The sequence below is a fragment of the Falco rusticolus genome, chromosome 8 (assembly GCF_015220075.1).
Source record: "Falco rusticolus isolate bFalRus1 chromosome 8, bFalRus1.pri, whole genome shotgun sequence".
NCBI classification, from domain to species: domain Eukaryota; kingdom Metazoa; phylum Chordata; class Aves; order Falconiformes; family Falconidae; genus Falco; species Falco rusticolus.
In genome coordinates this window covers 34,875,494-34,898,394 of record NC_051194.1, presented here as the reverse complement: position 1 = coordinate 34,898,394, position 22,901 = coordinate 34,875,494, and the positions used below count along the sequence as shown (strand labels likewise).

At 41.9% G+C, this 22,901-nt stretch overlaps 2 protein-coding genes across 4 annotated transcripts in view; one reads left to right on the top strand and one right to left on the bottom strand.

Moving 5' to 3' along the window:
- The window catches only part of HSPBAP1 (HSPB1 associated protein 1), a 38,093-nt gene extending 20,823 nt beyond the window's left edge, over positions 1-17,270 (bottom strand). For 2 of the 3 annotated variants that reach the window (XM_037396690.1, XM_037396691.1), the window contains exons 1-2: positions 16,802-17,270; positions 4,218-4,403 (exon numbers count right to left, since the gene is read on the bottom strand). In XM_037396690.1, coding sequence (XP_037252587.1) covers positions 4,218-4,403; positions 16,802-17,249 — 634 coding nt within the window. In that variant the 5' untranslated portion in view covers positions 17,250-17,270. The remainder of the gene's footprint in view (positions 1-4,217; positions 4,404-16,801) is intronic. The other variant, XM_037396692.1, reaches the window with a different exon arrangement.
- Positions 17,271-17,314: 44 nt separating this feature from the next.
- The window catches only part of SLC49A4 (solute carrier family 49 member 4), a 67,996-nt gene continuing 62,409 nt past the window's right edge, over positions 17,315-22,901 (top strand). The window contains exon 1 of the mRNA XM_037396693.1: positions 17,315-17,699. Coding sequence (XP_037252590.1) covers positions 17,345-17,699 — 355 coding nt within the window. The 5' untranslated portion in view covers positions 17,315-17,344. The remainder of the gene's footprint in view (positions 17,700-22,901) is intronic.

Here is a 22,901-nt window from a genome sequence, read left to right as displayed (position 1 = left end):
AGATAAAAGACACAGGCGGCTCAATATGTGCATTATTTTGATGAGAACAAAGAGTGCTTAGGACACTGCCTATTTTCCAAGATAACTTGGGACCAAGTGTTTTAAAGGCAAGAAATATGCTCTTTCTACCTCACAGTGTATTTCACTCCGAGCTTCCTTTAAAAAAAAACAACTATGAATGACAAGACTACCTTCTAGGATACCGTCTCCTCAGAGCAGGGTTCTTGGTTTAATTTAGAACTCGTTCGGTACCAAAGTGTGGGTGCTTATGGAAAAAAAATAATAATAAAAAATGTGTTTTGGCAATCTAGACAGATTGCTTAGATTTATAGACTGCAACTAGGGTGAAAATGTTAGCACTGGGCAGCTAAAAGCAAGAACATAATTAACCAGTTTGCTAATACTTCATGACTAAAAGCCGACAGGGTTTTATAATTGATAAATTGTAGATTAAACGATGCAAGTCTAAAGTAAGTTACCAGTGCTGTCTGGTGACATGGTATCTGAAGGCATGACAGACCTCCTCTCCCCCACCTAATGCCACAGATTGAAGCCAGCAGGAGGGAGAGAGGAAAGAAGTGCTTTTTGGAGGAAACAGCTTCCCTCCTCAGTTAAGGCCTGATCCCAACAGATGCCAAATTCTGTTCTACTCAGAAGGACAGTGTTTCCAATGTATACTAAGGGAAGTGTAGGAAAAAAAGATAATAGCCTTAGAAAATACCTTAAAGCTCCAGTAAGAATGCAAGTGAAATGTCTCATCCACTTCTTTAAATTTAAAAGAAAACCAAATGTTCATTTAGAGCTGCTGGGGAATTAAAATTATTTAAATGAGTAATCCAAGAAAGGAATAGCCACTTAATACTATAACAAAGCACAGGCACGCTCACAAACCACAGAACCGGCCATCCACATCCAACTCCAAAGCTCAGCTTTATGTGACATTTATTCAGTGTTTGGTATTTATATTGTATTTTCAGCCTCCTGTTCAGCTGCTAAGTCTATAGCCACCTTTGCAGTCCCTCTCTATATCAAACCTCAGAGGCTTCAATTCTTTTGCTGCCCTTAGTGGCAAAACCTCTTGGGCACATGTCCAGGTTGCAGCCCTTTTCTATCCAACTGCATATCTGACAGCATCAGCTCTACCCAGCATCTCTAAGAGGAATTTCCTCCAGAGATCTTGTGACTCGTAACTGATCAGCATGACAACCTCTTGTTCTCTCCAGCTTCTTGACAGTAAACTCATTGTTTATTCCTTTTACTACACAACCAGAGAAAATGGTCAAAGTTAAGAAACATCTGCATATGGAAGTCAGTTTTGTGTAAGCTTTCTTCTCCCTTTGTAATTGCTGGTGTGCTCCAGGTGGCCATCAGATAGATGGGCTAGAATGCTGCATTTTCTCTGCCGGAAACACAACTTCTGTAGTTGCTGCCCACCCTTTATCCCACCTCAGAAAAATAAATCTTCTAGCATGGCTGGAACTAGATGGGTAGGGATTTCCTGATTAATAGCACCTTCATTGTTCTTGTAATGAATGCTGGTACTCTCTCTGGAGGTATCTTATCTCTGTCAATGCTTAATCCCCCGATTGTATTTTTTCCCCTCTTACAGCCACATACTGTTTAACTTGTGTAATCAGACAGAATGCTATCACACACACAAACTTAGGTAGGTAAAAATAATTCACACAAATAATACTGCTAGCTGCTATGTTTTCTGTTTCAAGTGTGTGTGCCTTCCACATCCATATGCTTCAGGAAGCTCCTTAACAAGAAAAGCAAATACAACATCCAAGCAGCTCCCACCAAGTTGCCCTATTTACAGTTCTCACTTCTTTGTATTACAGAACCTTCAGTTTGGGAATCCCCATCCAGGCTGCAGATGTGGCACTAAAGAAAGATAAAAAAGTCGTCATAGTAAGAGGTCTCAAATAGTTTTGAATCTTCCGGATAAACCTCATGGCTTAAATAATCTCAGAAACTCTGAAACAGCCATTTCAGAGTGACACTAAAATATACCTACAAGCAGAAAGTTTCTTTCTTGTACATGTTTCCAGCTCAGTGGCAGGAGTGGTCCCATCTAGTCTTAAGGCAATTAATCTATTGTAAACATGGGAGGAATATTTAGAGAGATCAATGCATTTTTACTTGTATTCTCCTGTTGCTTTCTCTAACCACATCACTGCCTCTGTTTCATCTTGGAAAGTTACCACGAACAGTGATAACAAAGAGAGGCCCTTGTGGAAAAACAATGTTAAGCATACAAGAGTGAGATCAACTATCTTCCAAATGACAGCGGTACATGAAATGTATTACATTATTTCAGACTCTGAGATGGCTTGGCTAATGTCTTCACTAATATATCCTTACAATGCAAATCTTTTATAGCATCATAGGTCTTATTCAGTTATAATACAACCCCTGAAGGTTCGACCCATCTTCCTGAAGACATTTCTAGCTCATATTCACATATAATGGAGGATCCTGGAGACAAAATGATTGCTGCCTAGGGGTTGATGCCTTTAGGAAAAAACAAGATACAGATAGGTGTAACTTCAAGATACAAATGTCAGTTTAAATCCACTCTATATTCCTAGTGACTATAGTTACGTGATGATTCTTGTCTACTTGGTTGGTAGCATCAGTCCATCACTTTCCTACATAACACTCCATCAGTCTCATCAGAAACTTTCCCAGTTGGCATACCCATTTGGCTCTCAAAAAGCACCTACTAATTAATGGAGAGTAGCATCAAAACTATCATTTTACCTGGTAACCCTTGTGTATTAAAACTGAGATGTATTAACAAGTTATCAAGGAAATGTCACATACATACAACGTCTTCCCTATTGGCAATGGGATGCCTTTTACATGTAGTGCAAGAACTGGCTGATACCTCACTGAACTATGGCTGTGAAGACGTGTATCAACATATTAATTCTACACCTCAGTTATCCCATCTGTAGAAAGTGAGTATGTAACATCTGTTTTCCCAGAAATGGCACAGGAATCATTAATCCATGCTGGTAACATGCTCTGAAATCCTAAAATGCCACGCATTTTCCCTCTAACACTTCTTTCACTTTCATCACTGCTCTTGCACTAATTGAACATGAAATAATTTGGTCATGACGCTGTGAAGAAAGCAAATTTGACAGTGTTGTTAAGTTAGATCATGTGATGTAATGCTACCACTTACATAGGAACTGGCAGACCCTCATCTGGAGTCTTTGTGCGGACCCTACATTCTAAGAAAGAGGTAGTCCAACCTAAGAAGGTTGGAAGAGTACAGAAAGAATAGCTACGTGGGGTCTAAAAAAACATGACTTATACTGAACACTTTATAAGAACTGGGTTTGTCTAGCCTAGTGAAAAAAAGAGACTGAAGGGAGATAAGATACTTTAGGCAAAAGGGAGAAAGTGCGCAGCAAAATGTATTTTGGTATGTGGTCAGGAGGGCGAAGGATGTACAGGGCATGAATAAAGCAATGCAGAACCTCTTAAAATGACTAGCAGATCGCCACCCTGGAGCACATTTCCTGTGTCTTCCCTCCCTGGTATGAAACTCTCTCTGTCCATGGATTGACTATGACTTATATTGTGTGGTACAGACAAAAATGAAGTTGTAGTATTTAAAATTGAATGCAAAAATTGTCTTTATCCCGTGGTGTGTTCCTAGATGTCTGAGTGAATTTGGAGGGTTAGATTGAAATTATTTTACTGGTGTTGAGTGATTTTCTTAATGCTTTATACTACAGCATCTTTCATCACAAGACCTTAAATTACTGACAACCACTACAGCCTTACAAAACCTCTGGAGGAAAGTGAGAATTATCACCATTTTACAGATAAAAATACCCCAAGATAGACTGGTTAATTGGCTAATGCTTTAATGCACTCAGGTTTGTGGATATGGAAGCTCAGCTCATGTGAACAACTGAATCATGTATAAGACCAGGACCAAACACACATGCTACAAAGCAAGGAAAGAGAACTGAGACACTTGATTCTTACACGTGTTACCCACCAGGCTTCCTACTGAGAATAAACATGCAAGAAAGAGAGAGTTCCACTATCGCCCAAAATCCCATGTTCTAAAAACAAAGCATGCGGCTAAAAGCAATACATTAGAGAGTAAACAGTGACAACAGAGAGGCAGATGATTGAAGAAGCTAAAAAAGAGAGTTGTGACATGTAATGCCTGTCCACCTCAGTCTCACCTAAATCCACTGTCTTCAGCCCTAGCCTAAACTGGACTATCTTTCCATCCAACACTGCAGAAAGGTACTTTGCATTCCAGTGCAGGGCTGGCCAGTCGTCAACCATGTTACAGAATACTGCAGGTTGCTGTAGAGACATCACAATTTCCTTGGTTTGCTCAGGAGTAAACGGTTTGACATCTTCACCTATGTAAAGAAAGTAAACCAACAGCTTAGACAGATGATTTATGATATATTAAGCGTTACCTCCCATCTCCCACAGCACAGGAAACATTAAGAACACCTTCATTTATGGTTTATCTTTTTATTACATTTGTAGATTTTTTAAAGTCAGACTTCTATTGCAAATGCTGAAAGAACATTCTTACACTGAATTAAGGTTTAAAGCAGTGTATTAGCACACAAAATGTAAAAATAAAAATAAAAATATGTGTGTGCTTATAATTTTCACTTGTAGCTTAGGCAATAAAGCGCTGTAGCAAAACTATTTAGAATTAGGCTAACAATAAAAAAACCTTACAAATAATGTCCAGAGCTTAGAGAACATAAATTTTATGAGTAACAGTCTTTCTGCATGGGATTCTTTCCAAGAAGCATAGTGCACTGTCAGAGATGGCAAACCAGGCTCCTATGCATTCGATTTAAACAAGGAATAGCAGCATAACCAAAACAACTGGTATTTTTAAAGTGTTTTAAAATTTCTTTTCATCTACAGAATTTTAGAAAAAGGAAATTGTGCCAATCCAAGAACTAAACTAACCCAAGATTTCCATTTACTCCTTTGCTGTTTAGAGATTTATATGCCCCACTGAAACTGTCAAGCTGAAATGCTGGCAACCTTGAATAAACTCAGCACTTTCAGAACTACTTTTCTTTAGGGACATATTGAGAAGGAAAACCCGATCTTAAAAAAAAACCAACAACGTAACAGCTCCATAGAGCTGAAGCAGTGGACTACAACTCTGGATCATAAAAAAATCCATTCATTATTTTAACCACTATTGAAGTTAACTCATCCATAATTTGTGTCTGTATAATGCCTAAGATTTAACATACTGAATCGATAGGTATGGTTCCCCATGACTCCTAGCTGCTCATTTAAAACAAACCAACCATTTCACTCACTCTATTTAGGGGTCAAATTATAGCCTGATATGCGCGATGGGTTAAATAAATGCAGGGCAAGAATATTCCCTGTACTGCTGGGTGCTGATGCTGCCTCTCACTCCTTCCTGTGTGTGGCTGGTGGGACAGGTAGTGGAGAACCAGCCAGACACAGGGCAGCCCTGCGGAGCCAGCTGGGGGAAACACAGAAGAGAACCAAGCAGGAACAAGGTCTTTAGGACTGTTTAAAACATAACAGTTTAAAATATATGAATGCTGAAGTGTGAATGGCAGGAATAAGAGGAGCTCTGTGCATGCTGTATGCTGTATGTCTTTGGTATCTTTTCTGAGTTCCCCTTTTGACAGAGTTTATACTCCAGCATAGCTGTACTTTTTAGTTTTCTGAATTAAGTTGCTGTCTTCACACAAATTCAGTGGGAGGTATCAGCATCGGGGCTTCCTACAGTCAAGGGGTCCCATCTCCCAAGGACTTTCAGGGAAACTAAATCCCTCTCTCCTTTCACTCATGAAAACTCCACCTTGAAGCTTTAAAACGAAAGACCTCCAATATTTGTTTCTTCATAGAACATAAAATTTTTAAATGGCTTCCTTTTTTTAAGGCAGATGATAGGAGGGAGTTTGGGGTTTGGTTTGTTTTCCATGTCTCCTCTCATATGCAGAGCAACACTTGACAGGATGGTGTTGCTGTGACACAGAGATATCTATGACACTTGGACTTCAGTCTCACGCTCCAGCAACTTGCACAACCAGGACATAAGGAGGCCTCACAGGGACCGTATGTCTTACCATATGGTCTTCCCTACCCCTAGAAAGGGATCTCTGGGGGTTCCTGAGCAATAGGTTAGTATACCTAGCGAGAGCAAGTCCAGAGAAGGCAGGAAGGCCATCTGCAGACACAACGGCACGTGCTGGGGCAGCCACCAGGAGCTGGCTTTACACATGGTAAAAGGTTAAAGCTCAGCACGTTTTTTCACAGTGATGCTGTTCAAAGCCTAAGGCAAGACTCGGTCCAGATCCGAACACTTGCATGGCGTTTATAAAACTTCTGTCTTTATTCCATGCGATTATAGTCTCATACAGAGGCAGCTTTCACGATGCAGGAGCTGGCTGGCCTTACATACCTTTCAGATTTTCCAATTCATAAAAATGAAATTATACCTGCTTAAGCTAAATTTATCACCCCACGGCTGTCTTTTTGACTACTCGATTGTTCTTGTTTTAATGGCACTACATTTAATTATTTTTAGAGGATGTAAATCCAAAGAAATGCAAGAAATTGGTGGCACTTTTTTGGAGGATTGTGTAGAGGTGAGTTTATTGCAAAAGCTTCAGTTTTCTCCTGTAATGTCAGTCAACAGTTGGGATGAGCTAAAAGCAGAAATTTTACTCGGAGAGACAGGAAGGCTCACTGAAGCCAACTGTTGATGTGGTGTGGCTTTCTCATGTGATTTCCACATACATATTGTGCTTTCGAAAGGTGTGGTCTCCACCACAGTGAATATACAGTAGGAAGCTCAGAGCTAAAGCTACTGGGAGAGTTTGTATCAACGCCAAACAAAAAACCACAGTTAAGACTAAAGAGCCTATCCTCTACTGAATGTTATCTGGGGGGTTTTGTCATGTCATCACACTTTAATCAGTTGTAAACCTATTTCTCTACAAAATTTAGAAACAATGAAAGAAGACAGTCTGTCGTAGTAAGATGCTTATCATCCCTATCTTCAAACAGTATTAAAATCATTGTTAAATGAGAATATATCTTTTCCTGATAGAGATAATCACATACAATACATGATATAATCAGCAATGAAGTTTGAAATGTTTTAGAAAATTTAAAGCATTAGATAAATAAACATCAGGGTTTTTTTTGCAAAGAAATGGGGATTCTTGCTGATTTTGTGCGAAGACTGTTTGTCTTGCTTCAGTTTTATGTATTCCTTACTGAGAACAGCAGTCAGCTAAACATAATTCTTTCCCCATATTTTTCATGCATATCTGAACACCTGTTAGAGAGAAGGCACATGATAGAAGGTAAATATCATATACTACATCAAATAGATGTTATGATAATTTGAAGAACTCTGCTCATGACCAACAGAGATTTCAGATGGAACTATATGCTGTAGGAGTGGTTAAAAGTAATTAAGAGATATCTGAAGATAGCTCTTGGAAGACAGATTAGAAGAAAAATCTGTAGTTTAAAATAATAATAACCTTTTCCTTAGTTATTGTTGTCATAGCTTCACAAAGACCTCATAAGCGGGGCTCTTGGTTCTCGGCACTTCCTAACCCGAAATTGATGATAACTGGTTCCTAGGCAAAACCCGAGGCTGTACAGCATATGTAAGTGCATACAGTTTGGACAACTGTGCATTAAGTAAAAGGTATATAAATAAAATGTGTTGCAAAGAAACAAAGTATCTATGGCACATCTTGGGCATTACATATCAAATTCCTATGGGAGAGCAGGTAGCCGGAGAGAACAGAAATGCATATTCCCTTTGAAAAGAAAAGCTCTGTTGGAGTCTTCATTTTCTCTGTTGTACTCTGATCCAAAAGAGAAAAGGAATACTTTAAATTAGTTCCATCAGCCTCAACAAATGATGTGGCTTCACAGTACAAAAGGAAGCAGGAATAATTTGTCTCATGTTTTGACTTTACACAACACATGTATAGAATCCAACCAGGAACTGAAAAAACGAATGAAGTTTTAGCTCAAGTTTTGTGACTGTGACAGCTTATATAATTGGCGAAAAACGTAGGTGTTCTTTAGAATGATAACACATTGCAAAACAGAGATCTTCCAATTAAAAACCCAAAGCTCTCCAGTCATTTTTACATGAAATGTTGTCAAATATGAAGACTCATCCAGACTCAGTACTGAGGGCAGGTAAAAGAAAAGCGATGAATTGGCTACGTATACTTTCCAGCACACTTTGTGCTTCTAAGATAGAAAATAATTTAATGTTTCTGATTAACAATTTTTCTGAATAACTGAGCAGGGTTTGGGAATAAAGAGTTTTAACACAGCAGGCAGTCTGACAAAATTGGACTTGATCAAAGTTGTTCAGAAGTTAAATGTACTGTCATTAAAAAGCTAAATGTACTGTCATTCATTGAAAATAATTTAGTGTATTAGAAGAGTTCATTAGTACATTGTAGCGGGCTTCTGCCAAAACACCCTGCTGCTTAAATATGAGACTTAATTGAGAGGTATTAAAATTTTTTTCTGAAAGAGTACAAGGAAATCCTGGTAACGTATTTGGTATAAACACGGTCAAATTGTTTTTCTTGTAAATCTGTAATGTTTCATTATCCTTATTTCTTAAAAAAAAATACAAAAAGTTAAAAGAAAAATTTGGCATTTTGAATACATTAACACAGTGCAGCTGGGTCACTCAAAAAATGAACTAACCTCCAAAATCTTAACTATCCAACAACTAGGAGTGGGAAAGAGAAGGTATGGGGGAGCATGGGGAAATGCCCCAAACCAAAGAGAAGTGACTTGGTTTGGAGGTCAGACTTAATGATTTCACACTACATTAACTCTGTAGATTAAAAAACAACTTCAAATAATCTGCATGTGATTACAACATTATGCACTATAATCAGCCTACTCTGGGCAAACAGGATGCATCTAAATATACACAAGTAGTTTCAGGATTTATCACATGAACATTTAGGTAATACTTCCTGACCACTTTATTGCTGTTACTATTATTTTTGACTGTGGGAATGCCAATACTGCAGTTGCAGCATAGCTGGGGGGCATCTAACCTAGATTTGCATAGATATTTTGGCTAGTGAAGGATAGTTAGCAGTCCCATGTAGCCTCTCAGGATAGACTGGTCTGCACCTGTAAGACTGGCACCTGAAGCTTACTCTGGTAGCCTGAAGCCAACACACCCTTCCTTGCCCTCTGTGTCTGCTACTGTGGAAGGAGGGTGTGAAAAGAAAAGAAAGAGGCCAGAAGAGGAATTTGTATTTTCATGCACTTTACAGTCCTCCTGTGGCAGGGCTGAGCATCTCACAGTTTTTCTTACACCAAGTGTGAGTGACTCAAGACATGAAGCAAGATAAGAGTGTGGGCTATGCCCTCAAACCTCAAACTGTCCCTCTGATAGAGAAAAGAAAATAGCTGCCAGACTTCTTAGGGGTGGAGTAAGAGGTTGAGCCCAGAATACAGCACTGGGAGTGACTTCCCACCCCTGCTGTAAATGACAGCAGACCATCTCAAGTGTACATTTATGAAATTCCTCCGTAAATCCCTTAGAGCTCTTCCTAGAAAGCTCCTCCTGAACCCCCTGCCAGCTTCATGCCCGTTGTCTCTTCTCCTCCAGTTCCGTAGCGCACTTTTAGAACACAGCCGTGTCAATTTTCAACGAACTAACTTAATGCTGAATGACCTCAGCTCCTCTGGTCTCTTCTAGTGGAAGCAAAGCCTTCCTTTCCCTCCTTGTCCTTACAGCCTCTGCCTGCATCTTCTGCCACTTGAAATACACACTCCCACTTGCCAAACCCAGGAACAGCAGGATATGTACAACTGACAGAAGTCATAGTAGATGTATTTCCAATGAACTTTATACATATATTACTGGTAAATTTGCTGAAAGCAAAGTGAAACACAATGAAACTGCAGCACTCGTCAGATAAATGGTATTTTATTTTATTTTATTTTGGAGGAAAGGACTATGGTCTTTGATCAAAACCTTCCATCAGGATACAAAAGTTTCTCCAAAGGAAAGGCAGTTCTTCCTTAAGCTAGGCTGCTACAATTCTACCTTTCTGTCTGTTTGGGGTGTAAATTACACCCACCTGCTGCTAAGGGATGTAATAGCAAAAGCCATTTCTTCCCAATACCTCATCCACACTGATACACGTTTTTCACAACATTTCCTAACAGCTGGGAAATCTGATACAAAACTTAATACTAATATAACATTACGATTGAAGGTAAGGGAACTGGTACATCAGGGAATCAACATCCATATTTCTAAGAAAAAAAGAATTTGTTCATGTTTTAAGTAAAGTTTATTTCTTTTTTTTTCCTATTCCTTATTAGCAGTAAATATGAATGCACTATATTAAATTCACTGTCAGAAACTGTAACCATTTATGACTTTATTGTCCTATCCTGCAAACTTGCCTGGTAAGAACTTCAAAATGACAGCAATGAAAGAATCAAAATCTTCTAAAATAAACCATTATTCCATAAGCTACTGTAGTGATAGTCAATAGTATTTTAAAAATATGTTTTCTCCCAAAAGCCATTGTAATAAATAGTCAATAATACAACTGAGCCTTTTGCATTTGATGGGGTTACGGTGGAAGCATGCATGACTTTGTTCACTATTATGCTACATAGGATACAAATTATGATTAATGACTGAGTCACTTAGAGGTATAATTGTCAGAATTACAATACACTTCAAAAGAATAAAAGAAGTATTTTGGAATTACATAAATTATTGAATTGAAAGAAAACAGAGAGACCTAGCATGTGAACCTCAAGAACAGTTTCTGAAGTGCACAATAACCAACATGCACAACCAGGGTATTAGATTCAGAGACTGCCATTACTATAGGAATATTAAACAAAAAGCATGGCTATTATTGCATCTGTTTATATTATTCAAATTCTTTCAGCAGGGCTAAAACAAGCAGAAGTGAGCTTAACCTTTGTTTCACGTTGCTATTTCTCTTTATAAAGGTTGTCATGTAGCAACATGAAATTTGTCTGTGAAAAACTTAACTGTATGTTTTGCATCTTGGGGTTCTTACAAGGAACATAAACTCTTGCTTTGACGTAACGTAGAGCTAAGGATACATTCAGCCTAATACAGCTCACCAAAATGTGAACTACCAAGCTCTTCTAATTTAATTTTCAACTTTAACATGTCATTACTGTTAGGTTCTGTTTTTTAATATAAATATTAAAGATAAAAGAAACTGTTTTTACTGAAAAAGCACAGCCTTGTTACATAGAAGCTTATCTTTCACAACTTTACAATACAACAAGCTGCTGCTAGTGGTGTCAATGTATCTTTACCATCTTCCCTCCAGAGATTTTCTTTCTCTTTTCTTTTTCAAGTAACAACTGCCTGCAAAGTTTCTTTATCTGTAAACACCAAGAGCTAAATATCAGAAAAGATCAAGGCCCAAGTCTCCACTCAGATGTGCAAGAACTCTTGTTCTAATCGGCTGCACCTGCTTTTCTGGAAACTGAAGGTGACCTTTAATTTTAGAAGAAACCATGCCAGTACTGCTGCTTTGAATTTGCTAAGTTCTTTGCAAGATGCAAAATTTAAGAAAACTCAGTATTTGTCAACCTATTAGTATATTTGTAAAAGTCCTTTCAGTAAAGGAGTTTCAGTATTTTCAGATTCCTTTTCAACATTAATGTCACTACATCAACCACTGACAAATTGAGTATTAGTATTAGAAGCAATACTGTCTTCTATATCCAGTCTTCAAAAGCACATGATACTTGGAATTTTAAGATAACCCCCTGAACATTATCAAAACAATAAAATTGTAAAAAGTTAAAGTTGCACAAAATGCCAAGACATCCAAACTGCCTTACCATCACTCTTGCTGAAATACTCTAATAGAAATCAAACTCTGGTGCTACCATCTCTACTCCCAATCAATCTCATAGCGTCTGTGATCACAAAGCATATAATAATTTAATCTTAAATCACATATGCCCCTGTTCAGAAAAACACAGACCTGGAAATAATCCATTTAGCCTCTTCTTTCTACACAGAATTACATGACAAAGAGTCACATTACCAAACAGAGACACAACATTTTGTGAGCATTACATCTTCAATATGGACCTGATCCCAAACACGTACCCCCAGTGAGGTCTTCAGAAGACCCATTTGAAGAGCACACAGCATACCTAGTGCATGACAGCCAAGCGTGACTAGCCAGAACAATAGAAACAAACTCCTTAATGCCTACATCATGAATTATATCAGAGCAATTATTAAACTACTCCTTGCAGCTTCAGTCTAAGACAATAGGAAAACAATTACAAAGTCTGATCAGAAATGAGAAACATATTCACCAGTGACACAACGGGCAGACCAGTACCAAAGCACTGTGACTAGCTCTTCTTGCTGGCATCAGGGACAATGAGATCTGCACGGAGGCAGTCCTAGCCCAATGAGACAGGTGATTTTCACCTTGTATTCCCAACTCAAGCCTAACATCCTCACGTGAATCTGTTCATTTTCATAATTCTCAGGTTTTCAGGAAGACAGAAAACCATCAGTCTTTGAAGCAGGATTTCCCTAACACAACTTTGGGATGCAAAATACTCTACTGATGTTGTTTGCAGTCAGTGGCCCTGAATAAAATGAAAGAACATAAGGACCGTAGCCTGCTGATGTTGGAGCTTCAAAATAATGTCCCTAAAATACCCAAGATGCTGAGCCTGAGGGCTGTCTCAGTGAGGTAGGGAAGCAGCCATCAAAATGAGTTTGGACGAAAGACATCATGCAGTTTCCACCTCCCCCTCAAAGATACAATCATTATCTGCATGTTCATCGTTAAGCAGGTGATGAATGGCAGAACAAGCAGAAATGGAGTACAAAATGCTTTAAATGTACTCAAAGCCCAAGTCAGGTGTGACTTTTGCATACTCCTTTTGAGAGCTACAGCAAAGAACTTACAGTGTTGTCTACGGGTGATCTGGTGAGACTGATTTCCTTGGCCAGCCACAAAGGTGGACTCCACAAGAAAAAGGAGCTACCCCACATCTCCCTACAGGACCTAGCAACGGGCTCTGGCTCACCGCAAATCTGAAGTCATCACCACTACAGCAGTCACTTTGCAATGTGTATATACTCAGCCTGCAAACAAAAGGTATAAAAGAATGCCCACTGGATACCACTGACATCTAAATTTAAGAACAAACCTGTTCCGCTTTCATAAGCTGAAGATGTGTCTGTATTTTTGTTCCTTGTTGATACTAGTAAAAAGAAAAAGGAAACACTGTAAAAGCATTTTCCTCCTGAAGTACAAGGAAATCATTATATGATGTTAGAGCTGGAAGTCTACCTGCCTCTCAATAAAAAAGAAAGGTGAGAAAAGATGCTGAAAGGTACAAAATGCACAGACTGGAAGGTGCCCAAACCGAGCCCAAAACAGCTCAGATCCCAAACAACCTGTTCCTAAGCTACTAAAAGGAAAAGGATGTCAAAAGTCAATGAGGGAAGAACAGGATTTGCTCACACCTCACACGCTCACCTTCAAAAGCGTTGTTCAAGACAAGGGGTGTAAAGAAGAGAACCATTCCAGCTCTCTGCTACACTAGTACTGTTTATGGCAGCTCTCAAACTACACTGTCACAACTCCAGCTGAAGTCTAGAAGTTGAGGGAAATCCCTGGAAAACAGGCCTCTTTTTGGATGCTGGAAGGAAACTCAGAACTGGCTAAATGCCACTTTCGAATCTTTGAATGAATTTCGGGTCCTGACCATGTTGTGCCAAAATGCTTCTAGCCTTTTTAGGGTAAGCAATCAATTGCTACTTGTCAGATTGCAAGATATGAGTTGATACAAGAAAGTACATGACTGTACACATGGTGTTAGGAATTGCTGGGAGAGAGGCATGAGAAACAAGGGGATGCTGAAGCTCGTTGAACCTCTCTGAAGAAAGCCACATGGGAGAGCAAATCTGTCAAAACCCTGAAAACTGGAGAGAGCAAATGGCACTTCCTAATGTGCTAAGAGCTGGGGTTTGACCCATGGTGGGGATACTCTCCTGGATTGGACTCAGCTCAGCCATTACATCACAGGTGTGTTTAAGCTGAATTAGAATCTCCAGATACCTCGAGGTTATAACCAACCTGTCAAAACCTTCAGTTTATCTTAATAAGCCAGGCTTAAATCAGCACAGTCTAGGCGCCAACTCATAAGCGGAACAGCCAGGCCTGCCTCAGGGATGGGATGAGCATTTGGCGGCAATTAACAGCATCAGCCATATAATTTTTACTTGTCACCACTAGTCTATCAGAGCTCCTGGCCACCAGCTCCTCCTAAGATGAATTCCAGAAGGTTTCAGGCATGAATACAGAGACGCAACCACCTTGAGAGCTTTCAGGTTTGAAACGGAGGCACCTATCAATGGATACACTATTATGGTTGGGCAATTATTAACTAGATGGGCTTCTGTATCACAGTTTTGGGTCCAGACACCATCAAGTCCACGCAAGTCTTGCTAAAGGCGTGAAAGTTCTGGGCCAGGAGAAAAAATAATCTTTCCACTTGCCTGAATATATGTGCACTTCATCTGATAATATTCAAATCTCTTTAGCTACATTATAATGAGGTTAAAGCAAGAAAAGATTTCCCCACCCCAAATATTACAAATGTCAGTAATGAGAACAGTAAAAATGTCACCACATGGAGAAAAAGAGTGAAATTAGCATATTTAGAGAAGTATTATACCCATGAGTGAAATAATGCAATCAGCTAGCTGCAAGATAAAGCTAATTTGGTTTCCAACAGTTTATCAACAATGCACTGCTCCTTTACATTAACAAATTTAAACAGCACCATATCCTGCAAACAAGAATAATTCACACAGAATATTACACTGTGTTAATTAAATAGCTGGAATAGAAAAGGTCAGGACATGACTGAAAGATGCGCATATGGGTTGTGAAGCCATGAAAAGATGAAGCGATTTCAAATCAAGCAATTAAAATGAATTATTTAAATCATGATTATGTCAGCAATAAATACACCTAGATTTTCCGAGCCTATTTTGACAGCTCCTTTCTTTTGTTGCTCTTTCTCAGAAATTTCTCTTTCTTGCTGACCCACACAAGTGAAAATATCTTTAAACCCATCATAAGATGGGGTGACTTGGACAAGTTATCAGAGTTATCCTGCTTATGTTCCAGTTTTTGTTTTACTACACAGCTAGTATGAGGCAAGTTTTGCAGTTAAAGGACACTGCAAAGCCCCACTTGCCTTATTTCTGGGTGGGCTTTCTGCCACTAGAACAACGAAGAAACACAACTACTACAGTTAATAGAAAAATGTTCAAAGAGATAAATATTTTTTCACTTTGTTTACTTCTGCAAATGACAGCACTTTTTCTTTGGCACAATGCCACTGAATCACTTAAATTATACTAGTAACATAGCCATTTTAAATTGAAAGATCATTTTGGCATGGGCTGAACTATGCTGAGGTGGTAATGTACAAAAAAGACCTAGTAAAACAGGGAATTAATCTTACTTGGAGCCCCAAACCCCTACTGGAAAATCCATCGGTCAGGACCATATCTGAATCTTGTCCTCTATTTTTTACAGCATTTTTGTCATTACAGTTGTACACGGCAAGCTCAAATTGGTTTGATACTATCCGTATATATGTGTGTCCATCCCATTATTTAATTGTGCATGACTTTTATTTTTCCTGGGGAATTTCCTTAACTTTTCTAGACAAAAATCTCATTTTCTTTTTGATCACAGTTCTGCTGACTTCAATGGGTAAAAATTCATTTTGCACCTTCAGTGCAACTTCTGATTCGGACCTCGGCCTAACCAACAAAGCTGTGTGGGCTGAACAAAATGCACGGTCCAAATGTCTGGGGAAGGATGTCACGGCAGCGTGTACCTGTGGCTGCAGACCCCTGGTGCTGGCAGCACCGTGGAGCCCGGCAGACACCCCACCTCCCTCCACGCCGCCGAGCGGCACCCAGAGCGGCACCCACGGCGGGTCTCAGGCCCGACCCGCTGCCCAGTGCTCCCCGGTCAGGCACATCGGTCGGGCCAGCCTCCAGACTTCTGGGCAGAACGCCTAAGCAAGCCAAACCGAAATACCCAATTTTTGCCGGGAAGATGAAGCATTGTGCAGCACACGAGCCATTAATTTTATGACACGCGCAGATGGCAGATATACAGATACCCACACAACCCAACGGCTCTGATATATACTTCAATCTTTTTAATGATAATAGTTTCTAATGAGCTTCGCGTAGCCCACATGACGGTATATTCACCCGAATTACTTTACCACGGATTTCAGCGCAGGCTGTAAAAAACTACTACTTTCCCCCCACGGTTCGGCCCACGGCTGCCCTGCATCCACCTCACCACAAGGACAATCTACTTCTCCCGTCAAAATGACGGAGAGCGCGGAGAAGCGCCGCGGCAGCGCTCACCGGCATGGCGGCCCCCGCGCCGGCTGAAGGGCCGGCTCGCCTCTGCCCCGGCCACCGCAGCGGGAACGGGCCGGCGGCCGGGGGGGACGTTTCGGAGGAGGAGCCGGAGCAGAGGCACGGCCGCCCCGCTCCCGCCCCCGCTTCGCCCCCTCCCCGCTCCCGCCCGCCGGCCCGCGGCCCAGCGGAGCCCAGCCGTGCTGCCGGGCCGGGCCTCGCCGCGCAGTCGGGCCCAGGACGGCAGCGCCCTCCGCAGCTGGAGGGGCGAGGAGCACCTACCCGGCGCGGGAGGACGGCGGCTGCCCGCCCCGGCCATGCTCCTCCGGCTCTCCCTCCGGGGCGGCTCTGGCGGGCTCCCCTCGGCGGCACCGCCCTCACTAACGGAGGGGGGAGCCCGGCCCGGGAGAGCGCCAGGCCCGCTGCACCCTGCCGCGCGGGGCGGAGCCGTGACGGCCGGGGCTGACGGTGGCCCCGAGGCAGGGGCTCCCCGACCCCGCCGGTGACACCCGGGGCCCCAGCGGCGCCTCCCACGGGCCGCCCCGCTCCTGCCCCGGAACCCCGCTCCCCGCTGGGCGGCGGCCTCCCCGCCCCGCACAGGCCCCGGCCGGCCGCCAGCGCGGCTCCCTCCCCGCGGGCAACGGGCCCGGCTCTCCTCCCTGGCGCCGCTTCCCTCCTCCCCTCGCCGGCGGAGGAAGGAGGCGGCCGCCGGCCGTCTCCGACCGCGCATGCGGCTGTGCTGGGCCGGGGCAGCGCCGCCGCGCTCGGGGGTTGAAGTGTGGGTGTCCCTGCCCCCGTCCCCTCCTCCCCGGCGGGCCCCCGCAGATGGGCTTGGGCTGGAGTAGCGCGGAGGAGCGGCAGCCCCTCCTGCCGCCGCCGCCGCAGCAGCAGCAACAGCGGCGGCGGCCGCAGCCGCGGGGGCCGGCGGGGGGCCCGGCGGTGCCGGTGCGGCGGCTGGCGCCCTTGGCGGGCCGCGTTTACGGGCGGCGGTGGCTGGTGCTGCTGCTCTTCTCGCTGCTGGGCTTCGCGCAGGGCCTGGTGTGGAACAGCTGGGGGCCCATCCAGAACTCGGCCCGCCTGGCCTTCGGCTTCAGCGGCTGGGACATCGCCCTGCTCGTCTTCTGGGGGCCTATCGGCTTCGCGCCCTGCTTCTTCTTCATGTGGCTCATGGACAAGAAGGGTGAGCGGGGCCGGGGGCGGCCGGGCCGGGGGGTCGAGACTCCCCACCCCACTCCTCGATGTCTTACCCCGGGCCCGTCGGGGACACCGTGGCGTGGACCCCGCGGTGAGGGGCGGTGTGGCAGCCCTGAGGCCAGGGGAGGGGGCGGCAGCCTCGGAGCTGGTGGCCTCGCTCGTCAAAAGGCATGAGTAATACTTTGAAGGCATCGTGGGTGTAATTTTCAGTACGCTGCTCAAACAAAGGCGCGTCCAATGCCACTCACAAGGATGGTACTTAAGCAGTTCCTAAAATTAAGAGGAATTATGGCCCCTCACACCGGGGCTGAGGGGTAGGTCTGGAGGAGATGTGCTCCCGGCTGTCATCGCCATGCTGTCATCGCCATGCCAGCATTTGACCTGGAGGTGGTCATGTTGTCCGGTAATGCTGGCTTCGCCATGCTGGCGTTTGACCTGGAGGTGGTCATGTTGTCCGGTTATGTGCTGTGAAACAAACACCCGCGTTGAGGTAATGCCAGTGCTCCGGGCAGTGGCTGTATCTTGAAAGAGATACTTTTATGTCTAAAAGCAGACTGGACCCAAAGGCTGTGGCTTGCTTTTAGTTGCACGAGGGTGGTGCAAAGACAGAGAACGTAAAACCAGAAGAGCTTCAGGGCTTCCGAAGATGAGTACAAGGGAGAGTTGCCCAATTTGTGTTCAGGCTGTTGCGTCTCGCTAGCCAGCTTCTGAAAAGGGTGTTTGTCGCTGGAGAGCTTCTCCAGGGCCTGTGCAGCTGGTCCGGGGTCACCTCTGACACTGCTCTGCCATGTACCTGTGTTTGCAGATCTGAGCTTTTGGGCCTAAATCCACAGAAGCATTTAGTCTTTTAATTCCTGTTTAAACAGGCCTCTAAACAGGAGATAGGAGCCCACGTACCCTTGTGGCTCCTGTGTTAAGTGCTACCCATTCCATTTATTTAGGATTTAATAGCTGATTTGTGGTGCAGAAGGGGGAAAGTGAAGGCAGGCAGGTAGAAAAGTTGTAGCTGAGAAGGCCTGTGTCTTGAAATTGGAATTGCTTTTCCTAAAACTGAAGAGATGTTGGGGGAATAAAACCTATTGGGTTGAAGATATGTTCTCCAAATGAGTCCATGGTGGCTGTACAGCCAGTCTTCTCTCAAACAATTTTGATTTAAGTCAACAATGTCTTGTCTAGACTGCTGTGTAAGTGTTGTTAATTAGCTTAAAATTAAAGTAAGTTATTTTGTTTTGTACAGTGAAGACCATGACTCTGCTCATGATATGAAAGAAATAAAGCTAAACTTGAACCTGTGCTTGTAGAACCAAGTCTGTATTTTTATTTCTTCATTTTCTATGAAGTGGATTCTGAGCGATGCAAAAAAATATACTGGAAAAGTTTCAAAGTAACTCATGGGAGAAGTAACATTAGTGTTTTGTTGTTTCTTTAATGTGATTAGTAATGTAGTTGCTGGATTTCTTTTCACATGTAGCTTGTTTTAATGAGAATATATACACAGATGTTTTCCTCATTACTTTAACTGATTGCTTGGGTGTATTTTGTTTGGTTGATTTCCATGTTCATCGGAGATATTGATATGAACTACTCCTTTGCTCTTATTTTTTTTCTTTCCTTGTTGAGAAAATTTTGGTTGCTAGCTTAAATAGAACATCTCAACTCATTGGCTTTATGCATAAGGAGTACATAAGGGCTCTGGAGCATGTTCTTTGCACAGCAGCAGATTTTGTGAGGGCCTTGTTGTATTTTGCGCTCTTTTCTGAGTCTGGGTAATTCCCACAGAGGATGTGGTGCTGTTCACTTTGGAAGTGATGGTGGAGTCCTGCCACTTAGTTTCTTGTGGAGCAAAGGGGAGCCCAGACTCGCCCGTTGGGCACACTTCCACCGGAGGCACATTGCCGGGTCTTATCTACCTTTGGGGTACGTGTGTTCTGGAAGGAGCATGACTCTACTTCTGTAAAATTAGTTGGATCTGACCTCGCAAAGGCAGTATTCCACTTTGCTTAGGGGTACAAATGCCGCTTGTTACACCAAATTTACTCTCTGTACCAAAAATGTAGAGAAATGGCACCATTTGCTCTGGCTTCAATCATCTGTGTTGGAGTTAGCTAGTAAAGGAACTGTCAGGAGAAAAATGTGAAATGTCAGTGTGTAAAACCTGGCATGTATTGGAAGTATGACACTGTAGATGATGCATGTCAGAATTTGAGAGGAGATTCTGCTGTTTGTGAAGTACAGGACTATCTATCAGGGGTGTATTCAACTGATATTGGTAAGTAGCTGCTTGCTGTCAGTTAAGTCTGATTTTGTGTTATGATGCTTCAGGCGAAGTCCAGAAGTATTTGTCTTTTTGGTTTTTAGTTGATCATTTTAGCATGTAGTTTGAAACATAAACCTGTTTCCATACCGGACTTCTCTCTTGTATTATTTGCACACCCATTTCTTATTTCAGTACTGCTTAGAAGGGTTTGGTAATTATTATTTTTTTCCTTTTAACTAATTAGAAGTTGAAAGATTAAATATTCAGCAATAAGCATGTTGATAATCCTGCTTGGAAGAAGCCTTTCTTGGGCTGTGTGATTCAGTTCCATCACAGCTTCTGAGAGATGTGTGGGGTCTTCTGAGAAGAGAGGACAGCAGTGTTTATTTTTAGTAAAAGGTATGCCAAATAAGCTCCAAATAACCTGTTCTTCAGTTCTGTGTAGAAGGGATTTAGGATGGAAAAACTACATTTTTTTCTTTTCTGACCTCAAAAGTTTTCTTGGCCTTTGTGACCTTTTCTCACCTGGCCTGCTAAGTGTCTGTCTTGCATTTTTTGTGGGGATCTCTTTGCAGCTGATACTGGCAACGCAGCTGGAGAATGGCAGGAGTATATGGGCTGGGAAAGGTGTGTGGGTGGTGTCACTTTTGGCTCCCTGGGGAGTTTCTGCAGAAGATACTACGGGCAACTGTACACCTCCCCCAAGGACTCTGGACTCTGATGACCCAAGAAATGGGTGTTGGTGTCAGAAGCAGCATGACAAACAGTCTTGGTTGGCTTTAGCCCATGCATCTGTGGATCTATATGGATTTCATTTTTTATGAAATTGAGGGTGAATTTTCATCAAGAGGATAGTGATGGTCTTAAGAAGGCTGCAATTTGAAAAAAAAAAAATCTTACTTGAAGGTCTGAACAGACTCAGAAGGAATAGGCATTTTTTGAAGGCTGTTAACACTGAATTTTAAAGGGTCTTTGAGTCATTGAAGGAAGCCTGGATTTAGCTGATGTTTCTGTAGGGCGTGTAAATTGAAAGCTAGTTTGTATTTTTTTGCTGAGCTATTGTTGTTCTCAAAAATACATTTGTTTTCAGGCGCTTAGCAAGGTTCATGTATCACAACTGGAAATTCTTCTTTAGGGAGCAAGCCCTGTTCCTGTTGCTGTCTCCCAGGTTCGTCTTGCAGAATGGAGACTTCTCCCGTTCTGCTTTTCCTTGGGAGCCCTGGGGAGCTTTCCATACTCATTGGCTGGGTGCTGTAATGGGGACAGTGGTGGCATTTGTAACATTTCCTAGCCCTGTTCTGGATGGGTGCATGTTGAAAATCAGGAATTACATTTGTGTGCATTATTTTTGAGTGTGCCATTTTGAAGCAGGTTTGAAAAAACTTTTGTGTTAAGTAGAATTACAAGTGTTGTCTTGGTTGTTTGGTTTCATAGTGAAGAAAGGTTAAAAGATGGTGTGCTGTAGAGCTACATGTGTCTTATCTGCTGGTGCATTTTCTTTAGCAATAGGATTAGAGAGTCCTTGTTTAAATTATAATTACCTTCAGAAATTCAATAAGACTGAAATTAAATGGGAAATTACTTCAGTGTGGCATTGGATGGACCCTTGTTGTTTACGTGATTAAAATTAGCTACAATTAGTCACATGATGCTCGAGTGTTTATGAATGTTTTGTGCCTTGAGTGTTTCATTTCCTGGGAATTGTAAATATAAGCATACAGAACTGTTGGGATGTTTATATATCTAACTCCAAATAGAAAGCTTACGTACTTCCATGGATCTGGCATCTGGTTCACGCTTTTCCTTTTTTTTTTTTTTTTTTTTTTATTGGTTAGGCTCATCTTACAAAGCGAGACCTAGGTGCAATATATAATGTTAGTCTTCATTAGGTTCCCATATAAGCAAGAAGAGGCAACGAAGAATGAAATGCTTTATGATAATTTACATTAAACAAATTGAATAGAATGGTGATATTTTTCATTTATTTTTGGAATACAGTGAACACAGTTTTGTATTGAGTTTGAAGAAATGTGACACATTACTTGTAAAAGTGAAATGTAATCTATTTCTTAGTGCTTTTTTATAAAATGATATATGCCTACATGGGTTGCATAGATATTCTTAGTAACTTTATTTTGCTGAAATTAAATTTACATAGCGTTGTTATCCTAGTGATTAAATTATGAAGTAGAGAGAAAACTTAAATAATCAGATTTTGGTTTTTAATGGAGATTGGCTTGTCTATTGAAGGCATGAATATCAAATGCTTGATTTCATTGCTGTCTCCTAAATTATGCTTCTTGGTTTCCCTCTCGAAGACATTTGATAGTTCTTATCTCTCCCACCTGGGAATTTTGAGGTTAAATCCTTTAATACAGTTTGACAAAATAGTCATGAATATTGAGCATAAGTACTAAATCAGGCCTTACTAATATAAAAATGTCTTAACAACTATTGTCTGTACAAAATAAACTACACATGATGCGTAAAGAGAATTCTGCATAGCAGCTTTCATGTTTGAAGTTCTCAAATTGTCACTTTGTGTTGCATGCATGGAAAAACTGATTTTATGTCCAGGGGATCTTTTCACTCCTCTAACTCTCATCTAGGGTCATTGGAACAGAAGGCAGATGACTTAAGGTGAATTTGTTTTCCCTCTAGATTTTCATCTATGAGGTGTTTGTGCAATGCCTTTGGTTTTATTTTGAGAGATGTGTAGGTGGGTACACAGAGCATAGAGGAAGCAGGTGGTTGTACCAGAAGTCAGTGGAAACATGAATGGTCAAATGAAGCCAACAGATGGGTGAGACTTTATTTCTCTTAAGTGTTTCCATTGCACTTGGTCTCTCAGGGTCCTTGTCTGACAGCCTGAATGACAGACAGTGTAGCAGTAAATATAAATTGGAGTATGTTACTAGTAACTTAGAAAAA